Source organism: Equus quagga, unplaced genomic scaffold, assembly GCF_021613505.1.
Source record: "Equus quagga isolate Etosha38 unplaced genomic scaffold, UCLA_HA_Equagga_1.0 153_RagTag, whole genome shotgun sequence".
Classification (NCBI taxonomy): domain Eukaryota; kingdom Metazoa; phylum Chordata; class Mammalia; order Perissodactyla; family Equidae; genus Equus; species Equus quagga.
In genome coordinates this window covers 3,348,791-3,360,070 of record NW_025796915.1, presented here as the reverse complement: position 1 = coordinate 3,360,070, position 11,280 = coordinate 3,348,791, and the positions used below count along the sequence as shown (strand labels likewise).

Sequence of the window (11,280 nt, the reverse complement as noted above, 5' to 3'; positions counted from 1 at the left end):
GCTTCCTTCACATTATATCAATGTAATCATGTGTTGTGTACTCTTGTGTCTGGCTTCTTTGGTTCAGTATCATCTTATTCATCTGTGCTGTTGAAGGTCATGAAAGTATTGATCATTTTTAAGCATTTTTGTTTGTCTGTTCTGTACAACTAATTTTGTCAGAAGCGACTTTGTATTTCTATTGTTGCTTTAGTTTTCTTTCCTAGAATTATATTTCCTGAAGTGTTTTAGACTTTTGATTTTCGAGGTCATTTTAAGTGGGAAGCTTTCTGCTTCCTCACCTTTCCCTTGCTTTGCAGTGGTGGAGTGGGCGTGCTGCTGCCTGCCCCTAACGCCCTGAGCTCCAGGGCTGAAGCAAGTCTTACGGGGTGTTCCAGCACACATTGTCTGCTGCAGTGTTGGGGATATCCAGTCTCAGAACCTGCAGGAGACTTGGCTCAGGTCCTGCTTATGAGGCTACATCTTTCCTCCTGCCTCCTTGGTCCCTATTTTCCTGGAAACTGTTATACCAAGCAGTCGGGTGACAGTCTTTCTAGGCCCTCTTCAAAGGAGGGGCACCCCATTCCAGCTCCTGGCTTCATGCAGGGAGACTGACTCTATTCTGTGCCTCATGTGGAGCTGTTTGGTTCCGGTTTCTCTGCTGGAGTCAGTCTCCTGCCACCACTGTCTGGGTCTAGATCTGGAGTACAGCATGCCCCTGGCTTCATCCTTGTTCACTGTTGAGGATTTCTGAGATGCTTGCTTTTTCTTTCATCCCAGCTATCTTTTATTGATTATCTCTTCTTATATTTGACTTATGTGTCTGGAGATGGGAGAAGGTGTTGAGGAGTGAACTTAACTATACTATGCTGCCTGGGAGTCGATTGCTTTGTTTTATCAGAGGACAGCAAAGCCATTTTTATTCTGAAATAAAGCATTGTTCAAGAGTTCCAACCCAGGTGGAAATGACCCAGATGTCCACCAACTGATGAATGGTAAACAAAATGTAGTATATCTATACAATGGAATATTAGTCAACCATTAAAAATAATGAAGTACTGATACATGCTGTGCCATGGATGAACCTTGAAAACACTATGCTAAGTAAAAGAAATCAAACCACCACACTGTATGGTTCCATTTATATGAACTATCCAGAACAGGCAAATCCATGGAGACAGAAAGTAGATTGGTGGTTTCTAGGAGCTAGGGGAGGGGGAAATGGTACGTGATTGCTAATGGGTATGGGGTTTCCTTTTGTGGTGATGAAAATGTTTTGGAACTAGATAGTGGTAATGGTTGCACAACATTGTAAATGTACTAGATGTCACTGAATTGTACACTTTAAAATCGTTAAAATCGTGAATTTTATGTTGTGTGAATTTTATCACAAGACAAAATGAGTCTCCACCCTTCTGTGCACCTTCCTAACTGCTCTTGTTTGAATGTATCACTCCTTCTTTGCATTAACACAATACCAGGTCTGTACCTTTATTGAGCATCTTTCACATCATATTGCAAATTATTTGTCTTTGTGTCTATTCCTTACTAGATTATAAGCATATTTTCAAGAGAAGAGCTATGTCCTATTCAGATTTATTTCTCTCTTACCCTGCTTAGCGTCTGGCACAGAAAAAGCCCACCAACACTTGCTGAATAAATGAATGAACAAATTAGTTGAACTCACATGGCCACTCAAAAAATTTTTTTTTCACTCTTCCTCTGGGTGTCTCAATTTATTCTTAGAATTATCCCCCAGGGAAAGCATTTTCATTCGGAAACACACTGTGATGCACTCAGGGCTGAAGCCTTTGGTGTGAGGAAACAGTGCAAGCAGCCCTCACTGTTCCCTGGGCCCCCCCTAAAACTTTGACCTCCCAGCCTCTGCCAGTCCTAATGTAGCATCTGCTGGAGGTGCAGTCACAATGGCTGCAGGCTCAATTATTCAAAATATTTCCAACAACTAAGCTCCAAAATGCTTCTGCTGAGTCACCTTCCAGCACAAAACGTTTTCTTTACAATTCTCTCATCTGTCCTCTGAGGTGTAAATTGCAAATACCGCAGCCTCACTCTACACAGGTGGATTAAAAGACTTCTCCTGGGTCAGGCAACAGATGCTGGAATAAGCGATGCATCAAACTGGAAGAGACTCCAAGGGGGTCTTCCTGTCTATGCTCCTTCCTATGCTTCCCGTCTATGTATATGTGACTATGTATTTGTAGGCTTCAGGGTTATAAATTTCCCGAATATACCAGCTATCAGATTAAGATTTTGAGAAATAAAAATTTCTCCTTTAGCTTTATCTACAATTCTTTATAATATGGATGAAGATGTTTCTGCTTGTTTCAACTTGTGTGGAGATAAGGATGGGAAAGAGTTATTGACCAGTTCCCCCATGTTAGCCCTTTATAGCCTCAAAGTGATTTTTAAAGTATCCCTTTTATTCTTCCATATTAAAATTTGCAATCCTTTCATTAAAAAAAATTGATAACTTACCATGTGCCAGGAACTCTGGATTCCAACGTGACCAAAACATAACCCTTCTCTTCAAGGTGTGAGTTCATAGTCTTTCTTTAGGGTTTGCTTAAAGTTCCTATTTCTGATTCTACCCAGCTTTATAAAATGTGCTCCCAAGTTTACCAGCTGGCAAACATTTTTTTACTAGCTTATTATTCTCTGTATTTTTAATAAACAGAAAAAATCAGTGTTAATCTCTCTTCATGTTGTGCCAATAATCAGCAGCCTGTGAACAGGTTGGGATTGTCTATGCCCAGTCACACTGAAATCCCTTCAATTACCTGAAATGGAGCAGTTAGTTTTTGCATGTAAAAGATACAGAGAAGAAACTTGAAAATAATTGCTTTCTAGCAGAGAGTGTAGAGTTCCATGGAAACATCCCCTTCTTACACAGCATCCCCAGGTCTGACATCATGGAGACATCTCATCTGGCTTGACCGATGCAGAACAGGGCTTTTCTGGGAAACTCCACAGCCACCAGCAGTGCCATGCAGTTCTCAGTCACTCTGCCTGGTTCTCAGAGCTGTTGCTGAGGGACATGGCAGGCAGAATAAAAGTGCATATTTCTCTATCATCTAGCAGACCAAGGAGACAGAAGCCATCATTTTCTTTGCTGACTCAGTGTCCTAGGGAGAGGGGATATCTGCGGTCCCTGGTCTGCCTTGAAAGGGACGTCCTGGGATTCCAAAACCAGTCCTGCAGCCTCCGACAATGATGCTGACTACTCATGCAGCCAGCCTCTCTCTGTCACTTATGCCACCTATAAAATAGAGTTACATAGTAAAAGGATTTGGAATTAAAAAAATGTTCAATGAAATAAATGACCATTTTGTAGCTTTAGGGGCTAGTTTTGTTTTTCTAACTGGTAATAGTCTCCTACGAGGGGGCTGTGTTAGCTCACAGTCACCTGCCATTCATTAGTCCTGATCACAAATGCTATTGTTCTGCTGCTGCTGGTCAGTAAGCTATCAGAGGGCCTGCTTTGGATGTGAGAGTGACTTCTCCCCCTCCTTAGTGCCTTTTGTACCACCTTCTTGTATGTAACTACATTATAGCTAAATACACGAAGGCAAGGGACTGTCTGCTTTATTTGTCCCTGTCTTAGTTTGGGTTCTTCCAGAAGTAGACCCTGGGACAAAGATTCAAGTGCGAGTAATTTATTTGAGAGGTGATCCCAGGAAATATTGGTAGGGGAGGGAGACAGGGAAGGGCAGGTAGCCAAAAAACAATCATCACCAAGCAAGTTATATCATGGGTAACTGGAACCTGATCCCACAAGTGAACTCTGGGAAATAGGGCATTACACAAACCTTAGAGTTATCCCACCTGAGGAGTGAGGAAATTGGGGTATTTATACGTCAGTTTCCATAATTCATTGGTTGAGGGCTGTTCCTGTGTAACATTAATTGTATATCCATATGGAAAAAATGAACTTTGATTCCTACTTCATTTCACAAAAATAATTTAATGCAAGAAGGATAATATGCCTAGATGTAAAAGTTAGAACCAAAAAGCTTCTGGAAGAAAACATAGGAGAATAGGTGTGCAACCTTAGGGTAGGGAAAAATTTCTTAGGCAGAACACAAAATGCACTAAAAAAAAAGCACCTAAAAATTAATAAATTAGACCTCATTTGGAATTAAGTACTTCTGCTCCTTGAAAAACATAGTTAAGAAAATGAAAAGGTGGGGCTGGCCCCGTGGCCGAGTGGTTAAGTTCGCGCACTCCGCTGCAGGCGGCCCAGTGTTTCTTTGGTTCGAATCCTGGGCGCGGACATGGCACTGCTCATCAAACCACGCTGAGGCAGCGTCCCACATGCCACAACTAGAAGGACCCACAACGAAGAATATACAACTATGTACTGGGGGGCTTTGGGGAGAAAAAGGAAAAAAATAAAATCTTTAAAAAAAAAAAAGAAAATGAAAAGGTAAGTCATAGAATGGGAAAAATGTTTTCAATCATATATCTGGCAAAAGATTTGAACAGACACCTCATAAAATAAGATACACAAATGGCCAGTAAGCCATTTGAAATGAGGCTTAACAGTATTCATTATCAGAAAAATGCAAATTAAAACCAAAATGAGATACCACTATATATCCACTAGAGTTGCTAAAACTAAAAGGACTTGACAATGCAAATGTCAGCAAGGATGACTGGAGCTCATATTTTGCTGTTAGGAGTACAAAATGGTACAACCACTATGGAGAACCCTTTGGTAGTTTTTTATAGAGTTAAACATGTATCTCTCTAGAACCCAGCAGTTCTACTTGTAGTTATATATTGAAGATAAGTGACGGCACACATTTACCAAAAAGACTGGTACAAAAATGCTCATCATAGCTTAAAAAGAACAAATAGAAAACAACCCAAATGTCCATCAACAGGTGAAGAACAAACAAATTGTGATATAATCATCAATAGAATGCTATTTAGCACTAAAAAGGAATAAACTGCTGATATACACAACACAGATAAAGATAAAAGACAAAATTACACTGAGCAAAAGAAGCAGATATAAAGGAGTACATTCTGTATAGTTTTATATACATTAAGTCCAGGAACAGGAAAGTTAAGCTATGGTGATAAAACTCAGACCAATGGTTGCCCTTGGGTGTTGGGGAGTGACCGGAAGGAGGCACTCCTACAAGAACTGAGGGCTTTGGGAAATATTCTATATCTTGTTTTGGATGGTTTTGATGTGAGTGTATATAGGTGTTAAAATTTGCCTAATTGAACATGTAAGATCTGTGTTTTTTTAATGTATAAAATTATACCTTAATAAATATTACACATTTATGTTTACAAAAGAAAACACAATGGCCATAGGAAAAACACAGAGTAATCTGCTCAATGTTCTGCTCTCCACCACCCTCCCACCCCCCCCACCCCCCACTGTAAGCTTCAAGAGTGCAGAAGTCACATCTGTTTTATTCTCTACTGTATCCTCAGCACCTAGTACAGCATCTGGGACCTCTTGAATGCTCAAGTCACATTTGTTAATATCGTAGGTTTTTAAGAGCTTCTGTGCATTGAGCTGTGGCTTTATCGTATCTCCCTTCACAGATAGGATCTGTTCTTGGCAGACACTGGTGGCCCCAGAAGCTTGAGCACAGGTGCATTGTCTAGGAAGAGAGCTTACAGGTGGGAACCCAGCAGGGCCCTGGGTGTCCTTGGGCACTGACAGGGTCCCAACTGTGAGCACCATCTGCTCCTGTGAAGGGTGTCTGACAGCATCCGCAGCCCTGGACCTGGAAGGTGAGCGCCTCTGAGACTGAATGTCAGGCTCCCATTCCCATCCTCCTGCCTATAGGGAGCCCACAGGAAGTCACTTTAACTCTGCAAATAGACAGTACCAACTTGGGTACTGCTTTGTAATTTACCAAGTATTTTCCAACATATGATCTTATTTTATCCTCCCTATGACCCTGTAAGGCAGATATTTACTAATCCTATTTTACAGGGAAGTTAAGTGACTTCCCCAAGGTCACACAGCTGGCAAGTGGCGGAACTGGGATTCAAACCAAGTTTCTAACCATTTACTATTATATTAAATATAGTACTGCTATATCATTTAAGAACCTTCAGAAGCATTTTCTGAAATCTGACCCCTTCAAGCTCTACTGGACTAATGGAAAGATAAGTAACAAATATCCCTTGCTTTGAATGCAAGTTACTCTATATGCCCCTGAAAGATTAGCCTGCCTGGCCACCATTATGGTAGTGTCATTCCCAAATGCAAATTTTCCACGCTCCTCACCACCTACCAAGTAAAATTCACTCTCCTTAGCTGCTGTTTAGTGCTCTTCTACCCAACTCACCTTTGTGTCCTCAACTTCCTTAAAAAACTTAGCATTCTGGCTGGTTATGTCACTATCCTCATCTCTGCAACTTTGCTCCTCAACTTGCCCTCCATACCGAATACCAATTTCTTCCATCTTCCCTTGGGAAACTTTTGCTTACACTTCAAGTTAGGACTGAAATGCCGCTGCCATTCCTGTTGGTAGATTTTTTACTTCAGCTGAATCCTTAAAGCATATGGTTTGTACATTTCCCACGGCATTAACTGTCAGATATCATGCCTCTCTGTCTTTGTATTCCTTATTAGATCCCGAGGTCCTAGAAGTCTAGATGCATGCCTTCCCCATTTCTGTAACCCCTATGATGACTAGCATAACTACAGGCTGTAGATATTTAATCTATGTTTTGTCAAGTGAATAAATTACCTCCTACTCAACCATTATCCATGCATTTAATACTCTTTGATGTGCATGGTTTTAAAAATTGTTTGCATTATAACTGTATTTTATGTGTTTGGTTAACATAGGCTCCATCCATATACGTTACTTCTGATTTGACAGATTGGACGATAGCTAAATTCTTTGCAAGTAAGGTGGACACATGGAGAGACTGTGAAGTACAGAGTTCTACTCTGGCTGTGTTACCTTCGGACAAATCGCTTCTACACTCGGGACCTCATTTTGCCGCCATCTTTTCAATGGGGGTTATAATCTCTGTTTCGCTTCTTTAATTCACCACAAAGTTGTCAGGAGGACAAATGGAATAACAGATGTCGAAGTGCTTTGCTGACTGAAAATTCCCTAGACTTGTCATTTAGTTGTACCTGCAGTCGGATTGAGGCACACCTTTTATTGCCGGCAGCCCCCCACCCATTTGCTCCTCTCTTTTAGAGAAAACTTGACCGTCCGGAGGGAGTATGTCCAGGCGGTCACAGGATGATGAGGAAATAACCCTATTTCCTGAATGGCGGGTTGAAATGGGGCTGTGTTGCCGAGGGTTTGTGGCGAGCGCAGGGATGCCGTTATCTGAAAGCCTGCTGTGAGGAGGGGAAACACACTTGTCCAGGCAGCCTCAGAGAGCCGGCCTAGCCCGAGTGTGGAAGTTACAGGGAGTCAGCCAGTTTTCAGAACTGTCTCGGTCAGAGCAGCGGGACGATGACATGGGCGGCCTAGGGGAAGGTGAGGGCCCGAACGCTACCGAGGCAACACCAACTACCGTTGATAAGTGTCACAGCCCCACTTCCAGGTGGAAGTTACTGTCTCCACTTAGCCCACCAAGAAGAAAAGGCTCCCAAACTCCAGAGCGAGGCCCGCAACCCGGGGAGCCCCCTGCAGGCGTCTTCGGGGCCTGTCCCTTGGCTTCCGCTCGAGGGGCGGGGGCCTTGGGCCACTTCGCTTCCTGATTGGTTAGCTGCGCCCGATTGGCAGGCCCCCGTCGCTGCGCATGCCGGGAACCCCAAGATGGCGGAGGCGGGAAAAGAGCAGGCGGGCTTGGGCCTCCCGGGAGGAGGTGCGGCACAGTGGCCTCTGCAGCGCTATGGCCGCTTCATTCCCTCAGGCGCTGGAGAGTCGCCCGGGCCTGGCCTGGAACCTGGGACAGCCTCTTCTCTCACGTGGAAGGTGAGGCCTGAGGGTGGGAAAGGCCTCGAGGTGCTCATCCCTGCAGGGAGGGAGAGAGGACTGGGGCCAGCTGCCGCACAAGGCCTGGACCTCGAAGGCCACGTGGGCGGGAAGAGGGGACGCCGAGGGACTGAAGGGAATAGATAGCCAACAGTTATCATAGGAAATATGTATGTGTATATGACATGGTTGGAACCCAGTACATTCTCAAAATAATTATACAAGGGAGTAGTAAACTTCATATATTCAACAGATATTTATTGAGCATCAGCTATGTGTGAGGTTTTATTGAGGGTGCTGGGGACACATCAGTGAACAATATATAAACAGTCCCTACCTTCATTTATGTTTTTAATCTAGTGGGGGACATGATATTTATCCAAATTTATCCATGTATAATTATGTAAACCAGTTCCACGTCCCTTAAGTGGAAGGGATGGTTGGATAGTCCATATCCATATAAAGTTTTATTATTTTTTTGTCCTGGTGGTATGTTTTAACGCTATGAGTTGCTAGTCATTGGTTCCTTTTGGTCTGGTTTGACTGTGGATGTGGACGTGCATGTGTATGTTGGTGTGGTTCGGGCAGCAGTGGGTAGGAGAAGCGTCAAAGAAGGAACAGATATTCCAGGTAGAGGATGTGACACGTGCAAAGGCTCTGCACCTGGAAAAACCTCAGCATGTGTAATGTACAGAGAAAAAGAGTAAGACTGGTGCTTAGAGAACAAAGGAGCCATAGCATGAGATGAGTTTGTCCTGAGAGGCAGGCAGGTGCCTTGTGAACGTTGTCCTAAAACCAATAGGACTCCACCAAAGGGTTTTAAGTAGCAGCATTTTTGTCTTTGAAGGATCACTTGTTGAAGAGTGGAGATGGAATTGGAGGGGAATATGAGTAGATTCAGGAAGATCACTTAGAATGCTATTGCAGTATGGTAGGCAAGAGATGATAATGACTTGGACCTGAGGGCAGGGAGTTGGGGGAGGATGGCAGCAGAGATGGGGAAACTTGGTGTATTAAAGCTATATTTTGGAAACCAAAATGACAGGACTCAGAGATTGATTGGATATGAATGGTGAGAGTCAAGGACTGCTGGGTTTCTAGCAGGAGCAACTGAGTAGATGGTTGGCAATAGGAAACATTGGAGGAGGGACAGTAAAGGAAAGACGCCAATACTTCAGTTTGGGGTGGAAATGTGTTTAAATGTGTTTATGAAGCATCCAAGTGGAGATGTTGAATAGGTACTTGGATATACTGGTTTAGACTCAGAAGAAAGATCTGGACTGGAGATGTAAATGTGTTACCAGCATGAAGGTGGGTCATCAGCATGTAGGTGATACTGATAGTTAGGAGATTATATGAGATTCTAGATAGTCCAACAGTTGTAGGTCAGGTAGAGGGGACAGAGTCCCTAAAGAAGATTGACAAGGGCCAGAGAGTTGGAAGGCACCCAGGAGAAAGCAGGTCCATCAAAGCTACAGAAAGTCATTTCAAGAGGGAGGGAACAATTAACTTTGTTGAATGATGCCGCAAAGTGAAGAAAAATGATGACTAAGGCATGTACATTGAATTTAGCAACATGAAGGTCCTTTCAGTCTTTACTAAGAGAAGTTTCAGTGGAGTCAACAGGGTGGAAGCCAGATGGGGGTTGAAGAGGGACTGGTAGGTGAGGAAGTGGAGCCAAAGTGCATGGACAGTTCTTTTGAGAGACTTGACTGTGAATGTGAGGATGGGGCATAATGAATTGTTCACCAAATTCTAGAATATTAGAGCTAGGGGTGCTACTTAAAGCTTGAAATCAATATGTCTAGGACCATAAAAGAGGCATTGAATACCTGGTTTACTCATGGAACCCTGTATCCTGAGAAATTGCATAGGTTGCAAATGCAAAATGGGTGAATACAGAGTTAAACTGAAGGATGACTGATGTATAACAGGATCTTATAAAAAACTGGGGATGTTTGAGGACATATTTAATTTTTGAGACAGCCCAACGGGTTCCTTGATAGCTTCTCTTAACACCCTTTGAACCCTCTCTCCCAAGGCATGGGTGTTGGGTACATTGACTCGGATGCAGCCAGGTAGCTCTTAGATTCTTTTGCTGCAACCCAGAGGCCATAGATGTTTGACCATTCTAAGGAGTTGATTGTTATTAAAAATTTTTTCCCTTCTCTTTGCAAAGTTCTTCACAATAGCTTATAAGGATTGTCACTTTTCAAATGTTTGGCATGAATCCCTGGCTACAGTGACAAGAGATGAGGTTGGCTTTTGCAGTGCTTTTGAAGACTGAACATTTGTACCTTCTTTTGAATCTGTACCGAACCATCCTACCTGCTGTGATCAGTTTCAACCTAGGTCTGTCATTTTTTGGGGGGAAAAGCCAAAGAAAAAACAAAATTTGTTCTATTTTATGTGCAGTGTGACTATTGTGCAATAGTAATAATAAAAGATGAGCCATCTAAAGAACTGCACTAAGTCCCATGTGAATTTCTTATTTTATGAGGTATCTGTGGTAAAAAAATATGTTAGGGAAAGCATAGAAACATATTATCGTGGAGGATAGAGTCATTCTGGTCATTTTTTCTCCAGGGAACTTTCAAGTGAAACCTATTTTGAGTTTTTTCTTTTTCTTCTGAAATTCGTGGTGAGAATCTGATCTCCTAGTACTGTTCTATATAGTTGTTTAATTACAGAGAAGACTTTTGTCACAATAGCCACATGCTAAAGCAAAAAAAATGTCATCTCAAGAGAGAAAATGAATAAGTACAAGACTTGTAAGACTTGAAGTCATAGTTGAGAGGTAAGGTCAAGTCTGAGAAGTATTATATATATAGAATATCTAATATATAAATTTATATTGATTTGGTTTGTCTGAATTGAGTTATTCTTACAAAAAGTCACTATCTGGAGATAAATTTACCATAGTTTGGAAGCAAATAAACTTTTTGTAACACTGTAAAACAATGTTAAAAAAATCAACAGTTTAGAACTGTGCTATTCAGACTTCAGTATACATAGAAATCACTTGAGGATTGGTTTTTTTATGCAAATTCTGATTCAGAAGGTCTGGTGTGGGGAGTGAAATTCTGTAGTTCTAACAAGCTTCTGGGTGATTCTGATGCTATTGATTCTAGGACCACACTTTGAGAGGCAAAGGTTCAGACGACCTTGAATGAAATGAGCTGCCATAGTAAAATTAATAAAATGAATTTATGGAGTCATGAGGTAAGACAGTCAGATTCACAATGAATATGCAAACATTTTATTAATAGGGTTAATATTTAAACCATCTGTCATTTAAGTGGAATGAGCAAATGAAATACAAACTTGAACTTGATTTTAATTCCTTACATCTGTTAGCCCAGCC

At 42.0% G+C, this 11,280-nt stretch overlaps 1 protein-coding gene across 1 annotated transcript in view; it reads left to right on the top strand.

The window, feature by feature from the left end:
* Positions 1–7,757: 7,757 nt before the first annotated feature.
* Positions 7,758–11,280, top strand: part of LOC124233131 (meiotic recombination protein REC114-like) — an 88,911-nt gene continuing 85,388 nt past the window's right edge. Inside the window, exon 1 of the mRNA XM_046650262.1 lies at positions 7,758–7,916. Within this exon, the coding sequence (XP_046506218.1) occupies positions 7,758–7,916 (159 nt within the window). The remainder of the gene's footprint in view (positions 7,917–11,280) is intronic.